Source organism: Alligator sinensis, unplaced genomic scaffold (assembly GCF_000455745.1).
Source record: "Alligator sinensis unplaced genomic scaffold, ASM45574v1 scaffold599_1, whole genome shotgun sequence".
Taxonomy (NCBI): Eukaryota; Metazoa; Chordata; order Crocodylia; family Alligatoridae; genus Alligator; species Alligator sinensis.
Genome location: NW_005841968.1, coordinates 2,053,724 through 2,080,883, shown reverse-complemented (window position 1 = coordinate 2,080,883; position 27,160 = coordinate 2,053,724). Strand labels below are relative to the sequence as shown.

At 43.2% G+C, this 27,160-nt stretch overlaps 1 protein-coding gene across 1 annotated transcript in view; it reads left to right on the top strand.

Moving 5' to 3' along the window:
- KMT2C (lysine methyltransferase 2C) overlaps positions 1 to 27,160 on the top strand; it is a 282,429-nt gene that overhangs the window by 106,526 nt on the left and 148,743 nt on the right. Inside the window, 1 exon segment of the mRNA XM_025200451.1 lies at positions 25,200 to 25,362. Coding sequence (XP_025056236.1) covers positions 25,200 to 25,362 — 163 coding nt within the window.

The window sequence follows — 27,160 nt, the reverse complement described above, 5'->3', positions numbered from 1 at the left end:
GCAGTTATGGGGTGCGGGGTGGGGAGGTTCTTTTTGTGTTGCTTCAGGTTATAGGTTTCCATGGTTCTTGCAAAGATTATGGTCTGCTTCTCTGCTGGAGTGCCCCTACTGTATAAAGGTGGATCTCAAGTTGGCAAGGTGAAGGCTTGACTGTAGATTACAGCTTTTTTTGGTGTGTTTGGAATGATTACTGGTTTTATAGACATTAAATATAGTAGTCCATGGGGTTTTTGTATACAATGGTTTGTAGGGTGCCGTCTTGGATGTGGATCATGGTATCTAGTAATTGATGGTAGTGTAGGAGTATTCCAGAGAGAATTTGATTTGGGGGTGATAGTTGTTGAACCTATGGTAGAAATCAATAAGCAGGTCTAGGTATTCATTTTAGATTCTGTATTTCACAGATGTAATTTTCATATATAGTACAGGTTTGATGGTGCAATTGTCTAAAAATTTCACCAGCTACTTTACTACTCTGGTCACCGTCCGGGTAGTTTATGAAGAGGTCAGCAAATTGGGGGTGCCCATCTTTGTGCCCATAGTTCTACCCATGTTTTGTAGGAAGTTCCAGCTGTACAAAGTGAAATTGTTGGTAAGGGTGAAGTTGATGAATTATGTAGCATGTTGTTGCAAATATAAGTTTATGTTCTTGTATTTGAGACGGACAGACATGTTACATGGGGTGAAATGTTAATGTAGAGGTTGGTGACATCCATGGTTGCATGTGTAGCTTTCTTGGTGAGGTGCTTGGTGTTCCTGATCTTTTTGAGGAAGCCTGTTGTGTCTTGTAGGAAACTTGCTGTTTGAGTAACAAGTGGTGTTAGGATGATTTCTGTTAATTCTGATAGCGCTTCTGCAAGAGTACTGCAGTTTGATATAATGGATCTGCTGGAGTTAGCTTGTTTGTGAATTTTTGGGAGCCTGTACAATTTTCCTGAGGTTTGAAAAATGGGGCATTAGAGGAAGTAGATTTTCCTGGCACTGGAATGGAAAGGATTTGACAATATTCTCCAGTTCAAGAGTGAATAGTGATGTGGGATCCTGCCCAAGTTCTTTATAGTATTGTCAGAGAGTTGTCTGTTAGCCTCACTGATGTAGGCTTAATGGTTGAGGATGAGTTAGTAGTAGCTTTCTTGGACTAGTCTGTCCCTGAATATTTTGGATGTTAACAAAGGAATTTGCTTTCACCAGCTACTTTACTACTCTGGTCACCTAAAGCCCCAGGACATCAAATGCTTCTGCTCTTTGGAGAAGCTGGATCAGAGATGGTTCAGCTGCTGTGAATTCAGCTTCTTAAATTATATCAGCAGTGCTACATTAATTGATAACTCATTTTCTCAGGTTTTTTTTAGCATGGCCATGTTATCTTAAATTAACATAGCTGTTTTTGTTTAACTACTTGTACTTATGCCAGAGCACGTCTGAGCAACAGTATAATTTGTGTCAACACAGACCTGGTAATACTGTTCATTCATTGTTCAAGAGCTGCAGTAGAGCACAGCACACTGGATTTTTGCAGGTTCAGGAAAATGTTTTGTGTATAGACATAAGCCCATAGAATTGTATTAAAAATCTGATGGGTTAATATTTGTCATGTGAACAGTGATGGAAATACATTTTCCTTCAGAGCAGTGTAAGATATGGGGACAGAAATGGGTTTATTTGACATCATAACTGTTTTGTGGTACAAATACCATCTGGAAACGAGGTGACATGATGGTCGGTTACCCAGGAGTGCTGCTTCATGGGGGGAGAAAAAACCTGGCCAGGAGATGAGACAACTTGTACCAGAAAGTAATCAAACCCGATAGTGGGGAAGAGAAATCAGCCAGTAGTGGCTTCTTTGAAAAGCCTAAAGCTGAATAGAGAACATTGGCATTGGAAGGAGAAAAACAGAGCCAGCATATGGGGAAAGGCTTATCTTTGAATTTTATGGACTAGGAAGATAGACTGCCAAATAACATACTGGCTCTAGAGGTGTCAGCAGTAAAGTATACATTAGTACTTAGGGAAAACTAGTCATCTCCATGGGTCCTGCATTACTTTTATTTCAAGATTATCATTTGTTACTCTTGCAAGTGTGCAAAGTTGATACTTGTGGATTTTTGTATGCAGTATATCAACTACAATGCCACAGATTCAAAACTCCTTCACCAGTAGAAATGGGAGTACTTTTCCCCACTGAAATATATCCAATTTAAGGTGACAGAATTTGAAGTTTAAATACCCTTAACCAATTTTCATACATCCCTGATCACCAGGGATCCAGGTTTTCCATTTCCCATGGGAAAACAAAGAAAAACACGGATTTTTCCCTTCACCAGAGTAAACACAGGTTTCTCGTTTTAACGGAGAAACTCGCAGATTTTGCAATTTTGCAAAGAGCTCTCTGCAGGCTGGCAGAGGTCCAGCCTCCAAGGGGCTGGGCGGGCAGGCGGGGAGCGCCATGTGCGTGTACATGCACATGGCCACCAGGCAGCCTGGAGAGCAGCTTCCAAAGGTAAGTGGGGGCGGGATTGAGGCCCCCATAGGGAGGGAGTTGGGCAGGGCTGGGGCTGCTGCCCAGCCAGGCAGTGCATGAGGCTTGGGGCCCGGGGCTGCAATGCACAGCTGAAAGGGCCTGGTGGGGGAGCGGGATGGGGCCACAGGCAGTTTGTTGTGAGGGTGGGGTTGGCTCCCTGCCACTGCATGCACTCCCCAGGTGGCAGGGGGAAGCCATGCCCCCCAGATCTGTGCACAGGGCAGGCTGCCTGCTGTGGGCTCAGGCTCCCCACCCTGCTGCCGTCTTCCAAGGCCCCTGTAGCCCAGCATCTGTGACTTGGTGCTACAGGACACAGTTAGGCCACACGTGGAAGCTACTTGCTGCTGCAAGCACCACACTGCCTTGGTGATGTGTCCCCTGCCTGCACAGCAGCAGTGGGTGGCACAACCCCACACCGCCACCCCCCACTTGTGCTGCACATGCAGGGGATGCCTCGCCACGGTGGTGTGGAGCTTGCAGCAGCAAGCAGCTGCTTGGTTCCTCACATGGCCCCGCTGTGCCCTACAGAGCCAGGTTGCACCCGCTGGGCTGCGGGGGCCCCAAGGGAGGACAGCAGGGCAGGGAGCCTGAGCCTGCAGTGGGCAGCCTGCGTCTGCTCCCACCCCACACACACATCTGGAGGGCACAGGTCCCCCCCACTCCCCCAGGAGTGTGCACAGGGGTGGGGAGCTGCCCCCACCACCACCACTAGAGCCTGCAGCAGGCAGACAGCAAGAGGGGAGGGGTAGCCAAGCTCTGCACTCCACTGCAGCAGCCACTGTCTCCCCCTGGGGGCAGGAGACTGTGGACCAAGTTCCCTGGCCCCATAGCCCTGGCAGTTGGGGGTCCCCTCCAGCAGGGCTGGAGGGCAGGGGCCTGTGAGTGGGAGGAGGGGCACCAGCAGGGCTGAGGGGCTGTGGGGAGGGAGAATGAGGGGCACAAGCAGAGGGCTGGGGCGGGGAGGAGTGAGGAGCACCAGCAAGTCCTAGGGAGGGGGAGTGAGGGGCACCAGCAGGCCTTGGGGGTCTGTGGCTTGGGAGTGGGGGGCCTGGACCTAACTTCTGTGAGCATAGGGAGCAGGGGGAGCTCTGATTTTTTTCCATCATAAAAAGCCCAAAATCAAATGCCAAAATTTATAGATATTTAGAATGTATTTTACTATAGTGAATGAGGCACCGGTAGGCTTCCAAATTGCTTTAAAGTTGTAAATGTATCAAGAAAACATTGTGTTCAACCGATACCCCTCTCTCTCTCTCTCTAATATATATATTTTAATCATGGATTTGGGGGGCTTTATCAGAGAATTTGTGATTTTTTTTTTTTTTTTTTTGTTTTTTTTTTTTTTTTGTTTTTTTTTATCAGGGAAAACCAGGATCCTTGGTGAGCACTCAGTAGTCCAGAAATTTTCAAGAATAGTAAAACATTTCTACGCTCTTTTTTCCCCAGAAATAGCATTTTAAGCTAAGTACAGATGTTCAAAAATCCCCTAGCACTGTTAACTTTGCGCTTTACTTAAAGTGCAATAAGTTAGAGCAGGAGCCAACTGAACAGACGTTCATTGTTCGGTGGGAGCTCGCTCACAGCCTGTCTGCCTGGACTGGCCACTGGGGGTGCTCCCGCATGCCTCCTAGGGGGCTGCCAGAGCAGCTTCTCTCTTTACCTGCCGTGCCTTCCCCCCATCTTGTCCTGTCCCACCTACCACCAGCTGGTTCACTAGAGCTGGAAGCAAAGCCAGTCTGAGGAGTGGTGGGAGGTGCTGGAGTTTCAGCACTCACTCTGCCTGGCATGAGGGCGAGACTGTCCTTCCCTTAGCTCCTAGTCCTGCCCGAGCTCATCAGGCCTCTAGTGACAAGTCACAGCTGTGCGGGTGAAGGGGCAGAGATGGTTTTTCACCTTAAGGTGCAACTGTTCCACTAAGCTGAACAGCACTAAGCCGATTAACATTTGTTCGGCTTACTGGGTAAGGTCTGACAAGGCCCATAGAGTGGGATCTTCCACTTTTAAAGCATTTTATGTGCCATGAACATCTGTTCTGTTATGGCTCTAAAGCTCTTTCTGTACACGTACGTTGTGTTAAGTGTAATGTTTGTACCCACCCGCTGTGTTAATACACACGAAAAGTCATCAGTATAAAAATAAACAGTCCCCTCCCATCCTTGGCAGGATTTTCAGTCTCCATGTATTTCCGTTCTCGTTCTTGTGCATGCTGCGTGGATTGTGCAGTTGGACTTGGAACCTTGCTTATCTACTTCAAGACAAAGCTGCACCCCAGCCTAGGCCCATAAAGCTAGCACGGCTTCAGATTCTGTAGCCACAGGCATGCTGGGAAGCGATTGAGTTGGCTCAACATCTGGTTGCCTTCGACTGCCCAGCCTAAATGACCAACTTATCTTGTGAAGTGATGGGGACCAGTGCCAGCCTTTGGTGCATGTGGGTACATAGAGAGAGGATGCGGTAGATTTTAGGCCATGCACGGGCATTAAGTTTCCATCAGGAGAATCACGACTCTTACAGTAGAAACTAGGAGTGTTCATTCAGTTTTTCCTGGAAGAAACATGTGCCCTCTGAGAGAAATATCTTCCAGGTTGATGCCTATAAAATCTTCCCTGTGAGAGAAACTCTGTTGCAAGGAATGAATGCCTGCATACTTTCTTCCTGGTCTGGGAGGGGAGTAGCAGGACAAAGCTCCCCATTTCTTCCACTTACCAGGGACTTCCTGGTTTGGGAAATGGGTTGGGAATTTGCCCTGTTGTTCCTCTCCCCTTCTGGATTAGTTCCTGCCTCTTCCCAGGACTGGGGACTGCCTGATTTGGGGAACAGGCTGAGGCTTTTGCCCTGCTGCTCCCTCCACACCCCTTGTAGAGCAAAACGGAGGAGGCTGCTCCCCACGTATTTCCCACACCATGGGCCGGGGGACCGGGTAGGGAGCCTTTCCTCGCCTCGGGGACCACTGCCAGAAACTTGTGAGAAATTCCCACCTCTAGAAATGAATGCCCGCTCGTGGCCTCCAGCTTGAGAATCCGGTCTTTGAAGTTCAGAATACCATATTTTCTCTCGTACAACATGTTCCCAAATGACACGCATCCTTGTTTTTCAAAGGCAGAATGTAGAAAAAAAATCATTTTTTTGAAGTCGTGGCTGACTGTGTGCCATAGAGTAGGTCTTCCTGGGAATATAAAGTGTCCAGGAAGATCCTGGTGCCAGCTGCCTCGCCCAGACTGTCTTCTGGAAGTGCCAGTCTTCCCGGGTACTCTGCTCCCTGGATTTACTTCACAAGGTCTGTTCAAAAAGTATCGAGACTGAACATGTATTTGTTGTACAAAGTGTTGGGTGGGGGGCATGGCTTTGCTGAACATGTCTGGGTATATTGGGACTCCTCTGGACAGGTCTGCAGCTCATGGTGTTTCCCCAGTTTCTGTGGCCAGCCGTTGAAGTAAGATCGTTTGTGTCTCGCGTCTCCTTTCATTATGTCAGTGTGTCCAGAACAGCGCATGTGCTTTAAATTTTGCATGACAGTTGGGAAAACAACAAGTGAAACATTTGAATGACTTAAAATAGGATTTGGCGATGACGTGCTTTAAATTTTGCATGACAGTTGGGAAAACGACAAGTGAAACATTTGAATTACTTAAAATAGGATTTGGCGATGACTCCATGAGCCGCGCGAGAGTTGTTGAATGGTGTCGTTGGTTTAAGGAAGGGCGATCGTCGGTCGGAAGTGACGAGCATTCTGGGCACCCCTCAGCATCACGAAATGATGAAAACGTGGCAGCGGTCGCAGTTTGGTTCGAAATGATAGGCGATTGACTGCCTGAGAGAGAGCAGAAGAAGTTGGCATTTCTGTTGGTTCATGTCATTCAATTCTATCCAGCGATTTGGGAATAAAATGACCAGAGAAGTGGGTGTCTGACTCTTGGGTGCTTCACCACGACAGTGTGCCTGCCTACTCAGCACAGCTTGTGAAGCAATTTTTAGCCAAATTGTAGCCAAACGCCGTATCCGACAAGTGCCGCAGTCTCCATGTTCACCTGATATGGCCCCATGCGACATTTTTCTCTTCCTGCAACTAAAGAAAACCTTGAAAGGAAGAAGATTTTTTTGATGTGGAAACCAGAAAACAAAATGCAACTGAGAAGCTTTTAGTGATTCCACAAATTTCTTATCAGAGGTGCTTCCAACAATGGCAGAAATGTTGAGAGAAGTGTGTGGCTGCAGAAGGACCATACTTCAAAGGAGATGAAGCCGAAACCCCTGTAAATAAAATATTTTTTTTCCTATAGCATCAGTCTCGATACTTTCTTTTAACAAACCTTGTATATCACACAAGTTTAGGTCTCAGACCCTTGCAAGAGCAGTAGCGACTGTTAGTGCTTGCTGCTCGTCTGTGGTTTTCGGCCCTTTTAGACTCAAAGCACCTCTCAGAAAACACCAGCTCTTAGTGTTCATTTGCTTTTTCAACTATAGAAAAATAATAGGGCAGTTCTGTTGCAAGGAACTCAGGATCAGAGCAGGTCACAATGTTTCTAATGGTATGAATTCCTCTTTGAAATCTCTGGGTTTATCTTGCGAACCATGCTTGTACACCTCACAGTGCTAACATTGCTTGGCCCCCTTAAAAAGATCTCAAGCACCACAGCACCCTGGTTGAGAATCACTGCTGTAAGTAGTTATTTATATAAGTTCCTATACATAAAATGTTACTTCCACCTTACAGGCCTCATCAGGATACTACCAGCAGCTCACCTGCAGCTTGAGACGCAGGTTACCTTGTTCAGGGTTAGCACCGAACTTTGTCGTCTTGGCCGCTGCGTGGCATGAACAGTGTCTCCAGGCTTGCTGCTTTTCCAGCAAAGAAAAGAGCTTCCCTGGTTAAAACACATGCCCAGTTTTGTTTTGTTTTGTTTTTTGTGGGGGACAGACTGATCTTTGGGGAAAAAAATATCTGTTGTATGTGATAAAATATGGTATGTAAGGTGAAGTGAAGTGTGTGTTTATGCCAGTATACTGCATCCCCATTTTCCTGCCTTCCCTGTCTGATTAGTATCTTGAGAATCATAAAATGGTGATATAACAAGAGGAGTTATAAAAGGCTGTCATGATTAGATGTCAAAATATAGTAGCGTAATACTTTGTGTCATAAAGTGTCAGGGCAAGGAATTAGAGCTGGTTGAGAGTTTTTTTTAATTAAGGAGCAATTTATTGTTGTGCTTCTGTAAAGTTACTTCATTCTAAGTAACATTTATAAATACAAACTGATTTTTCAGGCCTTCCCTGTAATCTGATGGCTCCGTAACCATTGTCTAAAAACAAAGTTCGTTTTAAGGTGAGATATAAGGGTTTGTTTTTATGAGGGATGAATGCAACTAGAAGTAATCAGTATTTATAGTTCAGTATCTGTAGTCTGGGTACACTAGAAGAAGTGTTGAATTAACCTGGAGCCAAAACCTGGAGCACCATTTGGCTGCTGAGAAGGTGGAGGGAAGGAGGAAGAGAAAGGGATATACAGACTTTTTTTCTTTCAATTGTTTTCTTTAAAAAAAAATAAAAATTAAAAAAAAGTTTGTGCTTTGTGCTTCCTGTAGAGTCATAAGTGGTGTTGTGTCACTTAAAAGCTGTATCCAACATGTCCTGAACAGAGACATTGAAAATACAGACAGAAACAACCCTTTTCCTCTGTTTCCTTCCCCTTTTCTGATTGAACTACATCAGTGACCCTTATTCATTTGTTCTGTGCTGTCTTTTTGCAGTATCCAAAGTAAATTTGAGTTCAAAAAGGTTGTGTCCTACATGTATCTTATTTAGCCTATTAAGTGCATATCTACCCTGCCTTCTGCCGTGTTCATTTATTGTACTCTATTTGGAGAAAGTGGCAGTAAGCAGGTATAGAGGTGCTAATGGAGTGTAAACCTCCAACTCTTAAAAACATCACACGACACTTCTCATTAAAGGGAAACATTTTGGTTTTGAATCTCACCTACTCTTTCTCCCACAGAGATTCTCCAGTCTTTCTCCCGGGTCCTTGGCCATTGCTGTGCCAGTTCTGTAGGAAGGAGCCCGTGAGAGTGCCCCGTTGGCATTGACGCAAGAAAACAGAGGCAGCCCTAGAAGAGTTTTCACTTGTTTTCTCCAACCACAATGCTTTGAAAAACACTAATTTCTTGAACTCTAGATTTTGAATATCTGGGAACTAGAATGAGGGGAACAAGGTTATTGCTATAAAGAAATTTCTGAGAGGATTTGATGATGAATAGACTAGAGGTAGAGAACAGATGCTATAGAGTCCATGAAGAAAAGCATTGGAAGCAGAATGGACAAGGGGCACCACGGGAGAGACGGAGAGAGAAGCAGCAATAGCACAGAAATAAAAGCTGAAAGGCCTATCGGAGAGATATGAAAGGGCCTATGTTCCTGAAGGAATTTCCAGTGCAGGTTTCCTTTATTCAGTAACTCTTACTGAAATAATTTATTGAAAGCTCTGAAGCAACACTGTTAGTATGTGTTCTGAACCAATGGAGTGTGTTACTCGGAGTGCTTTTCTTTTTTTGCACGAATTGCATAGGAAACATTTTTGTCACAATGTGCCCAAATAGAACCTACTCCACTTGGTTTTTCCTAGAAGTCTTTCTTCGAAGCTGCTTTAGCATGAAGTCAATGACACTATGGTTCAAGTGGAGGTGGCATTTTCATGCTAGGCACCTGATTTCAAGTTCTAACTTCCCCACACCACACTATCTCTTGGGCTGAAATATCTCCCACTTGGCCTCAAAATGAATACAACCTTTTCATTTTCTTGTTTTCTGAAGTATGAAGAAATATTGTTTGTGGGAAATTGCTGTAGTTTTTAGTACTCTCCTGAGTCGAGATTTATGCTGCGACTGTCATCCTAGTGTCTGTTTGGAATAGGGACTACCCCAGTATGATTCTGCCTTGCAGTACAGAAGGAGCGGCTCAGGCTGGGGCTGCGGGAGCTGTGCACCTGGGTTGCTCCCAGCTCCCTGTGCCGGGGCTGGGCCAGACTGTCATGGAACTGCTGTGGCGGGCAGGGGTCTTCCTCTCCTCCTCCTCCCTGCTCTGGGACCGGGGAGGAGGGCTCTGTGCAGTGTTGCCTTGGAGCTCAGGGCTGGAGGGGTGCAGGACTGTGCCCCACTGTGGTGCAGGAGGTGAAGGGGAGAATTGGCCACAGGAAGCCCTTGGTGGCTTTTTTCCCAGCAGTACAGAGCCTCCCTGGTGGGTTTTTTCGGTTGTGGGCACTGCGAGTAAACCCTCCGCTCCTTAGAGTGTAGTGCTTATTGTGCGGGCCGGGAGCGACCCGAGCCCTTTTCCGTGCTGCACGCGGGCTGTGGCCAGCAGCCCGGACACGCCGGGTCGGAGAGGGAAGGCCGTTGAGCTGGAATTTGGCACAAACGCATATTGGTAGTTTTTAAAGATTGTTTACTTACACCAAGATGGCAGTGGTGTAGGCTGGAAAACTTGCTTGAGTTGCGGTTACAGACAGGAAAGAAAACAAAACTCGAACCTGCAGGGCACGAGGGTACGTCACAAGGGTTTTCGGCAACGGGAAGATAAACCTGCAGGACTCGAACCCGGGTAGAAGAGCTCTGAAGTCGTCCAGCAAGGACTCACACGAAGTTTGCTAGGCTCCGTGGGTCCGGTTCTTTTGCGTGCGGGAAGGGATACGTCTGGGCTGCGATCGACGACGGGGAGAGGCTAGAGGTTGATCAGACCTCTGTTGCCTGCTTGAAATGCACTGGGTCCGTAAGGATCCGCAGCGCATAGAGATCTTCACACAGCGTGAAGTCTCCTCCTCCCGGTGTTCGTGGAGTCCTCCAACTTGGGCGGAAACCACTCAACCTTTTATTTTGCCTGGCAGCCCAATCCCTAGCCGCCACGTGTGAATAATTTAGAACTGGCCAATAATGGGACTCGAATTAGCATCCAAATGGCGGGAACTCTTTGCAACGAGCATTTCTGTGCTGCAACAAAGAAATGCACCCTGCAAAGAAAGCTTCAAATTGGCGGGAAATTCTCCCTTGCACCGGGGTTCTCTTTTGCAGCAGAAAACTCCACCTTGCCAAGAAGCTGTAATTTAGCGGGAACAATTTAGCAGTGCCGAAGCACACAAAAACAAAAATCACACCCTTTGGGTTGTGACACTTATAATGGAGGGTCTGGCAGGGGCCCGGGCAGGTGCTGGAGTAGACACTAGAGACCTTTGGAGGTTCCTACCATCCCCACTTCTCTGTGATTCTCCTTTTCCTCATCCCCCGCTTCCCCTCAGGCCCAGGGCCAGGGTCTGGCCAGACTCCCTACCCTCAGCTCAGCTTCCCTCCGGCCTTCTGGGCACTGCAGAAGGGAAGGGAGGGCTCACTTTAGCACCCGCCGCCCTTGGCTTCTGGCCTGAGCCACTGCAGGCATGTGGCTACATTCAGGAATCAATCAAAAGGGAATGTCTGTTCTCTTGCTTGCTGGTTCAGTCTGCGTCTGGCCACGCTGCTCCTGCTGCTTGAGCAGTGAGGGAGGTGCTCCGGAGAGGGTTTCTCACCCCCTTCTCAGCCAGCCGAAGCAGTGATAGGGCTCTAGCTAAGGGGGATAGGGGTGGGACCGACCCTGCTGCACTGAAGCAATTAACACATCAGACCAGCCCATCCCAGGGCTGCAAAGCATCCTGGGATGCTGAGGGACTGTGAGTTAACTTCAACCAGGAAGAGGTCTGGGACGGAAGTTCTGTAAACTTGTTTGACTTAAATCGGTAAATCTGAGATTTACAGGCATTTTACAGGCATTTCAACCAGGTTTATCTTAAACCAGTTCAAGCCATTTTGGAAGTGGTTTATGTGCACTGAATTTCTGTTCTGTTACAGGTTTAAACTGGTTTCTGATCACTTAAACCAGTTTGTGTGTAACTTCTGGCCCTAGCCCAACCTGTCCCCTTGATTGCTGACATGTGTATCCAGCCAGACAGGAGCATACAAAGCATGCTGGGATGCGTGTTCTGGGTCCCCCTGGCTGCTGCTTTTAGTGTTGCATGAAGACAGCACTTTGCATGCTTGTACAGGTTTCAGTAAGCAGAATTTCAAACAGCTTCAATTAAATGGCTGAATGAACTTCATCCATTGGAATTGAATGCTTGTACACACCCTTAGAAAGCAGTAGTAAACCCAGATTTTAAACAGAGTTATCTTTTGGTCTCTATGTAATCCTTATTTTGAGTAAAAATGGTTTAGGGTTTAATGTTGCAAGCTTTTTTGTGGAGGTTACTTCTGGAAAAACCTAGATAAATTATCATTACAGTTAGCACTGTAATTAATACCCCAAAGTTTTAATCAGGTTTGGGACCTCATTGCACTTGGTACAGTGAAGGAATAAAGAATTTGCACGCTTTCAAATTTTTGCCATATAACAGATATATACACACACAAGTAAATGGGAAATAATCCCACGAGAGAAATTATTTACATGTATGTTAGTAGGCTTGTATCAAAGACTGCTTGGGTTTTTTTAGATTAACTGACTGTTTGTTTGGTTTTGTTGCATTTTTTTTTCATTTAAGTTACGTTTTCATGTGACTATAAAAAATATTTTTATGTTTTCAGCATGTAATTTACATGTTTCTTTACAATAATGAGTTTTAAAAAGGTAAGATGTTTACCAAAAAGATATAACTGCTGCAATTGTTCTAAATTAACCACATTCAAAATATAATTATTTGGTGCAGTAATAATTTTTCTTAAGATTACAAATTTCATTAAATTGAGGATATCTAGTTTGGGCTTGATCCTGAAAGGTGATAAATATTTTGGCCTCTATCCAGCAAAGCACATGAGCATGTGTTTAAGCTAATGAGTAGTCCCATTGAATATCATGGCTTCAGATTGCTTTTAAACACAAATTTAAGTGCTTTGCTGGATTAAGGCTGGAGCCCTTAGCAGCTTGCAGAATTGAACCATTGATTACAAACTTTATGTATTGATGAAGGCCTTAATCTTGTTTCTGTAGACTTGAGTGGGGTAAGATCTGGGCCAGAACTGGAGACGGGGAATACATGTTTCGGGCCCAGTCTAGTTCTGTTGTCAAATTCTTTTTGTAATGTAGATTCCACTGCGTGCAAGGGCTTTGTGTCGTGAACCGGTGCACACCAATCGCAGACCAGTTTGCCTGCCTCCCATTCACTCTTTCATAGTATCTCGGTGGCAGCTGATTTGAGATCCTTACTTTTTAATGCGTTTTACCTTTTTTTTGCCTTTGTCCTTTAAAAATGTGAACACTGCGTTATATGCTTCATGTGTCTGTCTCATTTGTTCGGCAGAAAAAGAGTAGAGCCGATGCACTCGGGTCAGCTCCTGACGGCTTACTTGGCAGTTGCCGGTGGCATGCCGTTGTTCTGCCAACCACAGCTGGGAACCCCTGTGTTAATCACTCGCCTGATGAAGTGGCACATTCCTTAAATTAGCAACTCCCATAATGTTGAAGAGCCGTTCTTGGGCTGTTTTATTTTTGTGTGCCGATGCATATCGCTTTTAAAGATGGCAGCATTTCCTTGGGCACCTCACTGGAGGGCAGATTGAGGGCAACAAATCACTTCTTATGTTCGCTTTAAGCTGGCAGTGCAAGAATTATGGTTAAAATTGGTGGTTTTGACACTGAATTGCTTTAGATTAATTTTTAAAGGGATGTCATAGACTTGATATCCAATCATTTGTAAATAAGTGTTAAAAAAATGTTTCCAAGTACTGTATTGCATTTGCCCAGAGTTTCCTCTGTTCCCTGTTTTAAAATGGCATATTTCTAAAATTGCATTTTTCTGAAAGTGTCTTTCTTTCTCCTCTGCTACATGAAAGGCTTTCGCAAACAACTGAGGAAGATGACAGGCCATGAAAGATAACTAGTGAAACTGGTGATACACAAAATGCTTCAGATATATAAACCAATGCTGATTCCTCCTCCCCCTCCCCCTATTTTCAGTTACAGCAATATTAGGTGCTACTTGTAACAAAATGTCGGTGACATTTCCGAAGGGATGTGCAATTTTACTTTTGCCCATTGATGATAAAGCTTTAAAAATGACTGGAGACTTTCAGGAAAAAACAAATTTGTAAAGGCAGAAAACAAAATGGTGCTGGTGTCCACTTCTCTGTAGAAACTGAAAAAACTAGATATTTATAAAAAATGCAAAAATGCAAGCCAATTTGGTGTGGTTTCCAAGGTAACAGATTTTAACATTTGGAAAATCTAAAATAGGTGATTTTTTTTTTTTTAACAATTTTTTTAGGACCGACTTGGAATAGGTAGTGGATTATCAGGTAGACAGTTACAATTATGCATCCATTACATCAGATTTTGCCTTAGGCACCATGAAAACGTTTGCTTTATGTCAGACCCAGAATATTGTGATGGATAAGTCCCTAAGTAAAGGTCGGACCTGGCAACAGTGTTCACTCATCTGAGAAACTAAAGGTCAGAGTACTCGGGAGGCAGGTACAATGAGAAGAAGCACCACATACCACTGTAAGTGGTCACATATGTCTCTTGAATATTTTGTGGACCTGTTCCATACAGTTCATTTGTTTAGTCTCTTGCCTAAATATGAACTTTATTAAAACATTGTGCAGTAATTTGGTATTATATACACATTGTTTAACTTTTTCAATTAGAGTAAATCCAGTTTGCGGTATGTGCCCTCTTGCTTTGGGGGTACTTCATTAATGAATTTCTGGCCAGTGCTAAAGTATTCAAATGCTAATCTGGCATTTGTTTTCACACTGCAGTGCAGTCTAGTATTTAGAAAATGTGGGTCAGATCTTTCTCATCATACTCATGTGAATAGTCTCCTTGACGGCATTGGCACTGCTTGCATGAGTAAGCTGAGCAGGATTTGGTTCTTCAGGAAGTTATTAGGTGGAAGTGGAGGTGGTTATTCAGGTAAGGTCTAAAAACTTTTATATTCCAAGAATAGGATTGTGATCCTGATGTTTGGTTACAGCAGTGATTCTCAACCAGGGTGCCACAGCACCGTGGCGTGCATTAAGATCCATTTCAGGGGTGCTGCAGGATGCTGCTCAATATTAGCACTGTTAGGTGTGCAAACATGTGCACAATTCACAAGATCAGGTCGCAGATTTCAAACAGGAATCCATAGTGTCAAAAACATTCTGACCTGTTATGTTCTTAGTTTCTTGCAACAGAAGAATTGCTCAAGTATTTTTCCATAGTCTAGAAATGAGTGAAAGTTATGAATGGGCATTTTCTGAGGGGTGGCGGGGGTCTGACAAGGAGTCTTGCCTTGAGTCTAAAAAGATTGGGAACCACTAGGTTACGGTCATCCTTGCGGGGGGTTGATCTGCCTGCTGAATGGACCCAGGGCAGCCCCCAGAAGATTGACTGGAAAGCTCAGTCTGGTTGCTGCTTCCCCCTTGCTCTAGCCCTTCTGCTAGCGCAGATTATTCCTCCCTTTTTGCTGGTTTGAGTTCATAGGCATTGATGGTTTACCCAACACCCCTCTCACCCATTTGGGAGAAGAAGCAGAAGCCTGCTGGCAGCTGCTTTTACCTCTCTGTATGGGCTCCAGTAGATGAGTCCTAGGTTATTGGTATCATTTAAACAATGGCTTGTAATTTTAAGAGCATATGGGTTATCCCCGTTTTATTATAAACATTGCCATATACAGCTTCACCTCATGTGTTTTAATCCTGGTTTAATTGTAGCCGCTTAAGAATCAAACAGTCACAGCAATTTATTTGATCTTGCATTATAGATCAAGTGATATGGACAAGTTGGAAGATAATAGGCAGACAGTTTCATCCTATGTAGATAACAGTGTAAAGTTACTAAGAAAGTTGATGAGGGAGAGAGTACTTTAATATACCAGAGGCCAGGTGGGAATAGCTATTGGGACAGTAAATATGTACATGTATGAAGGAGACCAATGGCACATAAAACAGAACAGTGTTTTTGGCAGTTCTTTCCCTTTTGATGGCATTAATATCTCTATAATTAAGAGCAATGGAATCATTTATAGATATTCTCTGTACTATTATAAACTATTCTTTTTTTTAATTGAACAGCTGTAATTTCTACCAGTGGAGCAAACTATATTATAAGAAAATGATTATTAGTTTAAAATGCAAAGTTAAATGAATGCAAAATTAACAAACAGATGGTGAAGAATTATTATGGTTTATTTTACTCCTGGGTAAAGGGGCTCATGCATGATTGTAAAAATGTCATCACACTTCGTAAACCTGAAAGCAAACATTATTTGCAGTTGTGCACATCTGTTTTGGGACACTGCTAAAGGGTTAGAAGAATCAATGTTGTTTTCAAATAAGGATATTCATCAAAGGGATATAATTTACTTAACAGTTATGGCTTCTGCTAAGTATCAGAGTTAATGTTGTGTGCAATTCAGTACAAAAAGTTGGCAGCTTTTCTTCACTAGCTACTGAAATGTGCTATAGAAAACCGGTTGTATACCTGCTAAGTGTTTGACCAACAATTAAAGAGTTTTAAAATTCTAGGTCAAGGTATCAAATTCTGGAGTGGTTTTCCAAAGAACGTGAATAATGCAATGTGCGTAATTATGAGATGGGCAATAATGGAGCCTTGATGGTTTCTCTTCAGAACTTTGTAAATTAAAAAAAAAAAAAACCCAAACAACACAGGGATATCTAATGTTTAGAGAAATAATGTTTTGGGAGGCAGGGTGGGAGGAACATGTATAACTGACTAATTTAGTCCAATTGAGAAAACTGAAAACATCAGCCAGATAAAACATAGGAGGCTTTTATTAGGTTAGAAATTATATTAACGTTTCAAGCTGGTAGTTTTGAAGTATGCCATCTAATTGCTTTATTTGAGCTCAATTTACAAAAATTAGCGAACTGAAGATGTAGGATTTTGTTTACAATGACTCTGTGCCATTTGGAGAGCACAATTTAGGAACAGCCAAGGAAATAAGAATTATGAACAATGAGGTGCTGATTGCAGTCAGTGGGGAAGGAATACTAAGAAGGTGCTCAGTGATGGGGAAGGTATCCAAGACCAGAAGTTCTTGCATTTTACATGCATGTGTATTTGATCCAAAATTGCTCCCCAGGCCTATCCCGTTTAACATGCTGTAAAATGTACGCATAATTGAATATGTACAGTGATTTTGTTGACACTTACTTTGCTATTTGAATAACTTAATAGTATACACACAACATACTGTATTAAAAGAACAGTTCACGCCAAACTAATCTGATCATCTTTGCTAGGGTAACTGGCTTGGTAGGTATAAGAAATGCAGTAGACATAATGTACTTGAAGTTTAGTAAAGCTCAGTGCCGGATTATGACACTCTGAGGCCCTAAACTATGTCCAGTTTAAGAGGCCCCATACTATAACAAAAAAAATCCACAAAATCCATGAGAATGGATTTTCATGAAATTTTAACATGAATTATTGTTATTTCTGCACAGATTTATGAACTCAATATGAATAGTAGCTGTGCAGCCGTGTGTGTGTGTGTGTGTGTAATATGTCATATTAGAACAAAAATGCCCAGACTTTTTTTTCTTATTTAGAGGCCTCTCATATTGTGAGGCCCTAAACTGTAGCTTAAGTCTAAATCCGGCACTGGTAAAGCTGTTAACAAGCCCCATATACCCATAGTCCCATTCTCATAAGAACACTAGAGAAAAATGGAGTGGATATAATTAGCATTAGGTGGATACATAATTAGATGAATAATTGAAAACAAAAGATGAACTAGTCATGGACTGATACCAGACTGGCAGGAAATCACAATTGGGGTTTCACTGGGGTCTGTTCTGGGTCCAGTGTTCATCAATTTTATTAGTGCATGGATGCAGTGTCTACAAATGTTATCAATATGCTCCTTGCTGCAAAGGAGCATACTGATAAAATGTGTATATGAGACATCTAGGAGGGGTTGCAAATGCTTTGGAGGACAGGAGTAAAATTCAGAGCACTCTTGATAAATTGGGACTTAGCTATTGACAACAAAATGAAATTCTGCAAAGACGAATATATGCTGCCATATGCAGGGAAGGAAAAACAAATGCACAAATACAAAATGGGAGATGACTAGTTTAGCAGTGGCACTGCAGAGAAGAATTTGGGAATTATGGTAGATCACAAACTGAACACAAGTCACTATGAGATGCTGTTGCAAGGAAGGCAAATGCAGTTTTGGGGTCACCTTAACAGAAGCCTTATATGGGAGATGCTAATATCATTCTACTTAGTACAGCTTGGGCCTCAGCTGGACTACTACGTCTAGTTTTGAACACCATGTTTAAAGAAGGATGTAGAGAAACTGGAGAGGATCCAGAAGGCTATGAATACAGATTGAAATGCAAGACATATGAGGAAGGGTTGAAGGAACTAGGCAATCTTAGTTTGGAAGAGAGTAATCGGGGAATGAGCCTCTGGAATCTTTCATGTGTCCAGCAGAGTTTTGTTGGAGTTTAGTAGTAAAACTAGTATATGGCCATGTCACTAAAGACTGAATTAGAAGCCATATAGTCGAGGACATTGTTGCTTCAGTAAACTTAATTTGTCGTTTCCTAACTCTTTCGTGTTGGATTTTGCAACCTTGGTTGTTTTTTTCAAACAATTTTAGAGAGAATGTTATATTTCATCACTGATTAATATTGCAAGATGAGCAATGTGTCATTTACAAACTGAGAGAAAGAAATGCCTCCTTAGTTATCAATCTTGGCTTTAAAGATCGTATTGGAAGTTGCAGCTGCTTTGAAAAATCTTGTTAAATTATAATCTGGGATCCTGGTTTTCTGTTTGAATATTGCAAATTCTGATTAAAACCCCCAAAATCCACATTTTTCTGTGACTTAAAATGAAACCTATATGTGTGTATATGTATGTATCAGTTGAACACACTATTTTATTGAAATCTTTACAATTTTAAAGCAATTTGGAAGCCTACCCCAGTGCCTTAATCACTATAGTAAAATAAATTCTAAATATCTATAAATTTTGGGTTTTATTTCTTGGGGGGAGCAGAGGGCAGTTTAATCATGGAAAATCAGAAATCCCCCTGCCCCCTTTGCTAACCAGGACGCGGTTCCAGCTGCAGCTGTGTTTCCCTTGCCAGAGGGTGCCCACCACTGCTAGGGCTACGGGGCCAGCGACCTGGGTTCACACCCCCTGCAGCAGTGCCCAAACCCCAGCTGCCATGCACGGGGAGCAGAGGCTACTGCAGCAGAGCGGAGCATGGAGCCTGGGTCCCTCCCTGCCCCCCTCCCCATGGGTGCCATGGCTAGAGCAGAGCCCACTGGGGGTGCGATGTGGGCTTGGGGCACCCTGCCCTGTTGCCTTCCTCCTGGGGCCTCTGCAGCCCAATGGGTGGGACCTGGCACAGCAGGGTGGAGCAGGGCCAGTTGGCGAAGTTTGTTGCTACCTCTGGGAGCTCCGCATTGCCATGTAGAGGCACCTCCTGCCCGCCTGGCAGCAGCAAGGAATGCAGCTCCTATGCTGCCATCCCTGCTCCTGGGTGGGCAGGGGGGTGCTTCGCCATCGCACCCCGGGGCTTGCAGTGGTGGCTTTGAGCTTCCCTGCCCCACTCTGCCCTGCTGCACTGGGTCCCCCTGCTGCACATAGTGCCCCCGCTGATCATCCTTCCCTCACTCGCCTGAACACCGTGCTGGCTGGAACTCTGCCAGCCTGAAGGGGACGCCCACCACTACCCACATCTTTAGGGGAAAGCTTATAAACTTAGTGTCTGTTGCTGTTAGTTAATTGGCATTACTGATGCTCAGCCATGTTGCCAAACCAGGGACAAAACCAAGCGCTTCTCTTGATCCAACAGTACAATTATAATTCTACTAGGATGGTTCAATACCTTGTCTCTGAGGATTATGTTATGGTTTCTGTCTGTTCTTGGAGATTGTACTTGCACTTTTTAAATGAAAGGTTTTGTTAAAATACACAGTTCTCATTGCACAGTCATAAGCCCAAATACACCACTGTGTCCAGCATACGGTGGGCAGAGCAGTAAGGAATGCTTGTAAAGGAGCCAATCTAGAGTTTCCTGATTCTCTTCTTGACCGCAGCCTTAAGTTGAGCTTAAAGCAACTTGGAGCACCCTGCACAATGAAATGGGAGAGGTATAAGATCTTACTGCTCAGCATGTTGTACACCAAGTTAACAGTGATGTTACTGGGCTTTAAATTCTCATGCATAGCACTTTCTTATTTTGTAGAGCCCTCTGCATCTGTTGTCAATTGTTACGCTCATCACGAAAACAAAAATAATTTAAGAAAAGAATGAAATGGTGAAGGTTTGATCATACATGTTGGTGCCATAGGTATGCACAGTGTGCAAAAATACTCCCTGCCTACTTTATAGAGCTTGCCATTTGAAATGAGATGAAGATTGAGATCTTGTCTTCTAGTGATGGCCAAGTAGGGTACGATGAGAACAAGGTGCATAAGGAAAGACTGATTCTACTCTTTGGACTGGGGAGAAAGACTTCTACAATGACTAAAAAGTGAGAAGCTGATTTAATGAGGATTTCTAACGATCTTTATTAGAAAAAAAATGTAAAGAAATGAGCCCTGCTTTGGTGGTCCACTTGATCTAATGGGGTTGATGAGCAAAGTGAATTGCAAGGTAGCATTTGAAGTTGAAGATCAGGGCGGCTTTTCTGGAAAGATGAAACAACATGAAAGAAATTGCACAGGATGAATGTGGGGAAAAAAAATTGGAGAGGGGAGGCATTTAGAAGGTGTGGGCAAAGCCAAGTGGGTGAGAGGACACTAATAAGAAAAACCAGAAGTTGAGGGTAGGAGTGGACTTCTACTGTACCCTGAAGGCAAGCACCAGGATCTTACCACAGAAAGCAGTGAATTCCCAGTGAAGGTCTTTTGAACAGAGGTGGTGTTGTTCGTGCTTCGACAATACTCATATTCTTGAATGAGTCGTGAACAAACAATGAACTTTCTAGCTAATTTTCTGATACTGTGAAAAGTCTTTTCTTCAGTCCAGGAGCCTGTAAAACTTTTGATACTTCTCTTTTCCAAGCCACAATTCTCTGCTTTGATATCTCTCCAGGTTTTTTTAATCCCCGCACCTAAAGTACTTTAAAGGAGGCCTGTGTGCTGTCAGCACCTCTAGCTAATTCCTTATCATCTTGTCAGTCAACTTGAAAACTCCATTCTTTTCCTTTGCTCTCTTATTATCTTGAATGTGAAGGAAAAAGATGCCTGTACTGGCTTGAGAATGTTTTGGTTTTTTCCCCTAATGTCCTGATGATAAATTTTATCAGTAGAGAGCTGAAGTGACATTGGTTCTGGGAGCTTTTCTTTAGTACAGCTTTAAAAACATTTAATTCATGTGCTTTTGAACTCTTTCTTTGCAAAGGTCAGTCAGTGATTTATAATAACTACATACTTGTTCTTCTTGGGTCAAAACTTGCAGTCTAATTTTGGAGAAGTGCTGGCTTCTCTTGCTGGAAAAGCAAGTCTTCTAGTCAACAGCTGCTGCAAAAACTCCCTATGGAGATTTATTACTTGTGACTGCTTTATCACTTTATCTTATGAATTCAGCAAATGTTGATATTCTTTGCTTCAGATGATACGTACCACATTGTTTATAAAGTGTGTGTTTTGCTTAGCGGCTAAATGCTTTTCATTGCCAATGTAGTTTTAGCAGATGGGTTTGAAATGTTCAAAGAAATGTAATTTAGGCTTCCATTTTTCTCCCAACATCTTTACATGATGATGTAAATCAGCACGTGATTGGCATTTTTTTCAGGGTTTCTCAGATTTATTCCATATCTTGCTCATTTCGGATGATTCAGTTTGCACCATCCATCCTCTCTGAAAAAAATGGCAAAAGGAGCCTCCTAAACCAACCTCAAGGAGCCATTATGTACCATTTTGGATTGACAGGTTGAAACCAGACTAGAGGTCTTGCATGTCCTTAATGCTGGTTGTCTTGATGCTTCAAAGTTTTGTGTAATGGTTTGATTCTTTAAATATTCAGTGATTCACTCCTGGTTTCTCATTAGATACATAATGTGTATGTACACATTTTCTAAAGAATTAATTTTGTTGCAAAATAAGTGTTCTAGGGGTTAAGTGATCCTGCGAAGCGTGTAGCGTGTTCCTTCTTGAGCTCTACGATTTGAGTGCTGACTATGGAGTGAGGCGAAGAGATCTCTCAGGTAAACGGAAAGATATAGCTGCAATATGTGAAGCTAGAAACTTCATGCCATGGGATTTCATCACATCAGAATCGGTCCCATCTTGTGTCCTGTGCAGCGTCTCACCATATGATATTCAGTCTTCAAAATCTTGTTGTCAAAATCTTTTAAACTTGGAGGCTGCCAAAAAGACCAGCCATTATTGTTGTCATCCTCTTTTGTTCCTCGTGTTGCAGGGGCTCCTCGAACCCATTTGCTAATCATGCTCCCTAGACAACCAAGCCAGTGCAAGCATAAAGTGTTTTCCTCCATACAATAAGACTTGTTTTTAACCCTTGTATGTCATGTCTGTACATAAATTGAACTGTATAATCCTATGCTTTATGCTTTGTGTGTGTGTGTGTGTGGAGCTCTAAAACAGTGACTGTACAAATGCTTCTTGGAGAGCCAAACTTATTTTATATATAGCTCAACTTTGCACATTCTTTTGCAAGGCAAAGCACTTATCCCTAGCAATTTTGAATGCTGGACAAGAGGCGATTGAAACTGTACCTTCAGGAAAGCTTAATTCTTGTTAAATTTGTCGTGTCGTACATTCAGTTGGCATTCTCTTCCCCACACATTTGGCCTGTCTGCCCAAAAGACTTGGTACTAGATGTCCCCAATCAAATGTCTTATTTTGTAGGCTGAATAACTTCTCTTTTTTTTTAATTGCAAATAAAGTAGCTGTTTGTTCTCTTCCACTGTCCTTCCACTGTCACTTGGCAGTTCAGGTAGATGTTTTTCTAAGGCTATACGTTTAGTCTGGCTTTAAGAATGTCCATTTAGCAATTAACTTGGGCATGTATCCTCGCAGTCATTGCTTTAAAACAAGATGCTGTCTATAGCCAAAGGCTTGCCAGAGCATAATTTCATGCCTTGTGCAAAGCTCTTGAAATGTTGAAGGATTAAGATATTCTCTATAATATATTTTGTCTTGTGTGTGTAAGGTTTAGTAGCAATGCTATGGAGCTCTTAAAATTCTGTATATATTGTTTCTGTTTGGAATTTACTTGTCACTTAATGCATCAGTAATCTAATATGCCAGCATTGCTAAAGTATGTATTTTTGTGCTGAAAAAAATAAGCTCACCCAGTGCTTTACATTTTATACAAGAGGCAAGGATTTTACATGTATATTTTATACACGTTATTATAAACCACTGACCTGTTTTTCAGAAGTTTATTCCAAATTTTCTGCAGAGCTGTATGATATCCAAAAAAAATATTGTTGCCTTGGTGAAAGAGTGCAAAAGCATGTTACAGTGCTTTGGGGACTGTAATGACATCCAAGAAGTAAAAGGCCTGATGAACTGAATCAGAAAGGCGTGGGTGATATTTTATAGGAAGGATAATGAACTCTTTTCCCCTTTCAATAAAGGGTGGGGGGGTCAATTAGTAGTAGTTCTTACTAAATAAATTATCCGTTTCATGTATGCAGATCAGTAATGTTTAATGTTTTCATTTATTACTTGGAAAATCTGTCTGTGGAGTGTGCTTGTAGAAACTAGAAATAGGAGAAGGATATCAGGTTAAATAATCATCACCGTTCCAGAGAGGACTGTTTCATACTCATGTGTTAGTGGGTTCTACTGAAAATACCATCTTCTGTTTACCCTCATGTGATTGCTTGTTATAACATACAGTGTTGTTTTACAAGATTGAAGCTATACCATTTATAACCAAAGCCCTCGCCACCATGCATAGTTCTGCCTAAAGTATTGTGAAATAGTTCTCAGACCTCTGTATAAAAGAAAAGACTAGAATTAAGACAATAGAGTCTGTATTCTCTTGTCAAAAACGTTAAATTTGCAAGTGCAGATTTACTGTCGGAAACAAATTGGTTTACAGCGGACAAGTTTGTTTATATAGACCAGTAAATACTTAAGATGTTGGTTGTATGTAATCAGTGCTTTTCTAAGGGATAACCGCATGATGTTTCTCCAAAGATAAGTAGTTAGTGGCTGAGCATTGTGGTTTTCTGCCTCTCAGCTTTGTTCAAACTGATCTCATGAATTCAGGGGGAGTTTTACTGTTGACTTAGTAGGGGGTAGTGTTAAGTATCTCCTTGTACCCTGGAAAATCCAGCTGAAGAAATCTTCAGCTTTGAAGTATGGACAGAGGTTTGAACCATTCCAGACTGCTCCGGGGATAGTGGGAGCATTCTGAAATAATACCTCCTGGGATGAGTTGGGGCAGGGAACGAGAGAGTAGGGCAGACTGTCAGTAGGTACTCTCCTGCCACTCCACCTTCACTCTTTCGGGGTGCTTTTATCCCGTTCCCCACCCCTGCAAGCTGCTGGATGCAAGAGAACCCAATGCCTCCCCACCACCAGAGCTGGGATTTTGCCTCTCCAGCCCCCAGTCCTCACCTGTCTCTGCTTCTGCTCTCCTGGATCTGGTGGGAATGATATTCTAGGGACACCTCCAGATGTGCGTGGATGTTTAGTTCCCTAGGGGCAAGTAGCAGCGGCGCATCTTCTTGTCCCTGGGGAATGCCCGTGCCACGCACACTTTGGCATGCAGCAAGTTGCCCTGGGTGGGGTAGGGGAGGTTGGGGCCAGCACTGTGCTAGCCCCAGCAGGATTACCTGGGATCCTGGGGGCCTCCCGGGGCTGCAGCCATGGGGATTCTGGTGCACGGAGCCTGTCTGGCAGCGGAGCGCAGCTCTGGGTGGGCTGGCTCTGCTTTTCAGCAGCACATGTTGGCTGTGTGTGTGTTGCTCCAGGTTTTTTTTTCTTCACACTGTTTTTGTTTTTTTAACCCCTGGATATCCAGGGGTCAAAAGAAAAACCTGGTGTAGTGCACAATCGGGCCATGTGCCTTTGCAATGCAGAGAACACCGGACTGTGTGGTATGTGGCACTGCAAATGTGTCTGTAGCGCCACACTGCACGGCTGTGCTCGTCTGGACGCAGCCTAGGAGAGCAGAAATACAGCAGCAGGAGGGTGCTTGCCGCCATGGGGATGTGGAGGAGCAGAGCTGCAGCCCTAAGATGCATGTGCGGTCCAGGGGCCCTGGCGCAGTGTGTTCCACCCTCCACCCCTATGGTGAAGTCACTGCAGCCCCCTTTAGTGCCCCATAGCAAGAAAGCATACTGCTTCATGCAGTTGTGGCAGTTTTAGCCAGTGTGACACAACAAGGACTTTATATCTGTCCAATAGCTGAAACTACTTTTTTTTTTTTAAACATTTCCAAAGCTGTTACACTTGGAAATGTTTCATATGTCAAGTCTGTCTGCAGCCTTAGTGACTAGGACAAAGTACCAAACTCAGTGCTGTGAGCCACCCCTGCCGAGGGGAAAACTGTTGGGTAATACGTGGTTATAACTTGCTTACGTGACTAGGCCCATTTGCGTTGCTTCAGCTTCCTTAACAATGAATTTTCTCATTTGTGCAACAAAAGAGTTTCCACCCTGAACTGTAATTTTTGCATTTGCTTTTATATTAAAAAGACTTGCATGTCTGTTTTGCAGCGATGTGCATATTGTAAGCACCTTGGAGCCACTATCAAATGCTGTGAAGAGATATGTACCCTGATGTACCATTACCCCTGTGCTGCTGGAGCAGGCACCTTTCAGGATTTCAGTAATTTCTCCCTCCTTTGTCCAGACCATGTTGACCAGGCTCCTGAAAGATGTAAGTAAGAAAGTCAGAAACAACATGTTGTGTTATTTAAACAGAATGACATATAATTGTTTATATCAATAAATTCATACCTACATCACATAATGCAATGGTAACAATTCTTCCGCTCAAGGACATTTTTATTTTTAGTAATAATTTATACTAAAAATAATGAGATTATTGGGCTACAGTTCTTAGTACCTAGCCCAGATTGAGTCAATAGTTAACAGGGATCAGGAAGGTTATGGCTATTCCTTTGTAATTTAGTAATTTTATAAATTTAGAATTACATTTTAGAAATTGGGTCCATTTTTTTTAAATATAAGCAACCAAGGTTGGGTTGGGGTTTTTTTAATGTTGCTAAAATCTATGCTAACTAGGAAGGTAGACGTGCCAGTGTGGAGCTACACTATGACAGCCGAGTGTAGTTTAGAGAGAGAGGCAGTTTCTAGCTGCAAGGCCCTAGGGCACACTTCTAGACTCAGACACTCTCTCTTGGGATTTGGGATATTGCTAATGAACCCTTAACCTTGTAATTGCTGTCTGAGATCTCCTAAGGTCTCTCCACTGCTTTCCCAGAGCTCCACAGCTGTGAGCATTGTCCTTCTAATTTAACACCTGGGACAGAAAAGCAAGGAGCGCAAGCTTCATTTTTTAAGTGCTTGTGGTACAGATCTTTAAAAATAGTGAAAGCCCTGAGACTTATTTCCCCCTTTTGTGAGATCCCTCCCTTCTAAAAAGCCAGGTTTGCTTAGTGTTTTAAGCTTGGCAGTGTTCTTCTTGTGAATCCTCCATGCATAAGACAGTGGTCAGCCCTGTATGCAAAGGGCAGCTCCACTTCATCTCCATCTCTCTGTCAAGTGCTTAGGCAGAAGCTATAGTAACGATTGCCCCCTGCACACCAGGAAAAACACTGTTCCCCACATGGAAATCTCAAGTCATTGTATAAACATGCCCCTTATTCCAGCAGTGCTTGCTATATTTTGCTTAACATTGTAGAAAATTACTGTGTGGCATTCTTATTCTACCACCTCATGGCAATGTCCTCTGATGCCTGTAATCCCATCTAAATTTTTTCCTGTGCTCACAAGGAGCTGTCTTTACTCCATGGTGTCAGCACTGTCTGCCTAAGATGGTGCTATTCAAATTGTTCAGCATAACAATATCCAACTTCATCTATTCATGCATTTATCTCTGTCTGTGTCCTCCATTGTCTCCTGTCTAGATAACTGCAGTTCTTTTGCCTTGTAGTCGAATAATGATCTTCTTTTAATCTATATTCAAGCTTGTCTGTGTTATCTTAGTGCACAGTCACATTCTTTGCTCACTTTCTTTAAGAACTAGACTATAAAATACCTGCTAGTTTTAGGCTGTGCACACAAACTCCGTTCATTCTCCCTGATATGCCAATTCCCATGTTGTTCAGCTAGAATCTTCTGTGTGCTTCTCTTGGCTATGTTGTATGCATCCTTTTTGCTATGATCATCTACCCAGCTTGTAAGCATAGTCTTCATGGTATGTTTCTCACTTGCAAGATAACATGGGTGACTGACATCCAGGTTTTAACACTCAAGTTATCATATCAGTCTCACATGAATGGGCCATTCCTGCAGTACCATGCTTTAACTGTTTTTCTACCTCCCTGTACATGCCTAGGGGGGCATATCTCATTGCTTTTTGTGCTGAGACGCTTCAGAAGTCTTCCCCAGTTATTTGTGGCAATTTCAGATGAATGAGAATCCCTCCTCTCTTCCCCACCCCCCAAATCATGAGATCTTTTAAGCAGATTATACTGTACTTTTAAACTGTA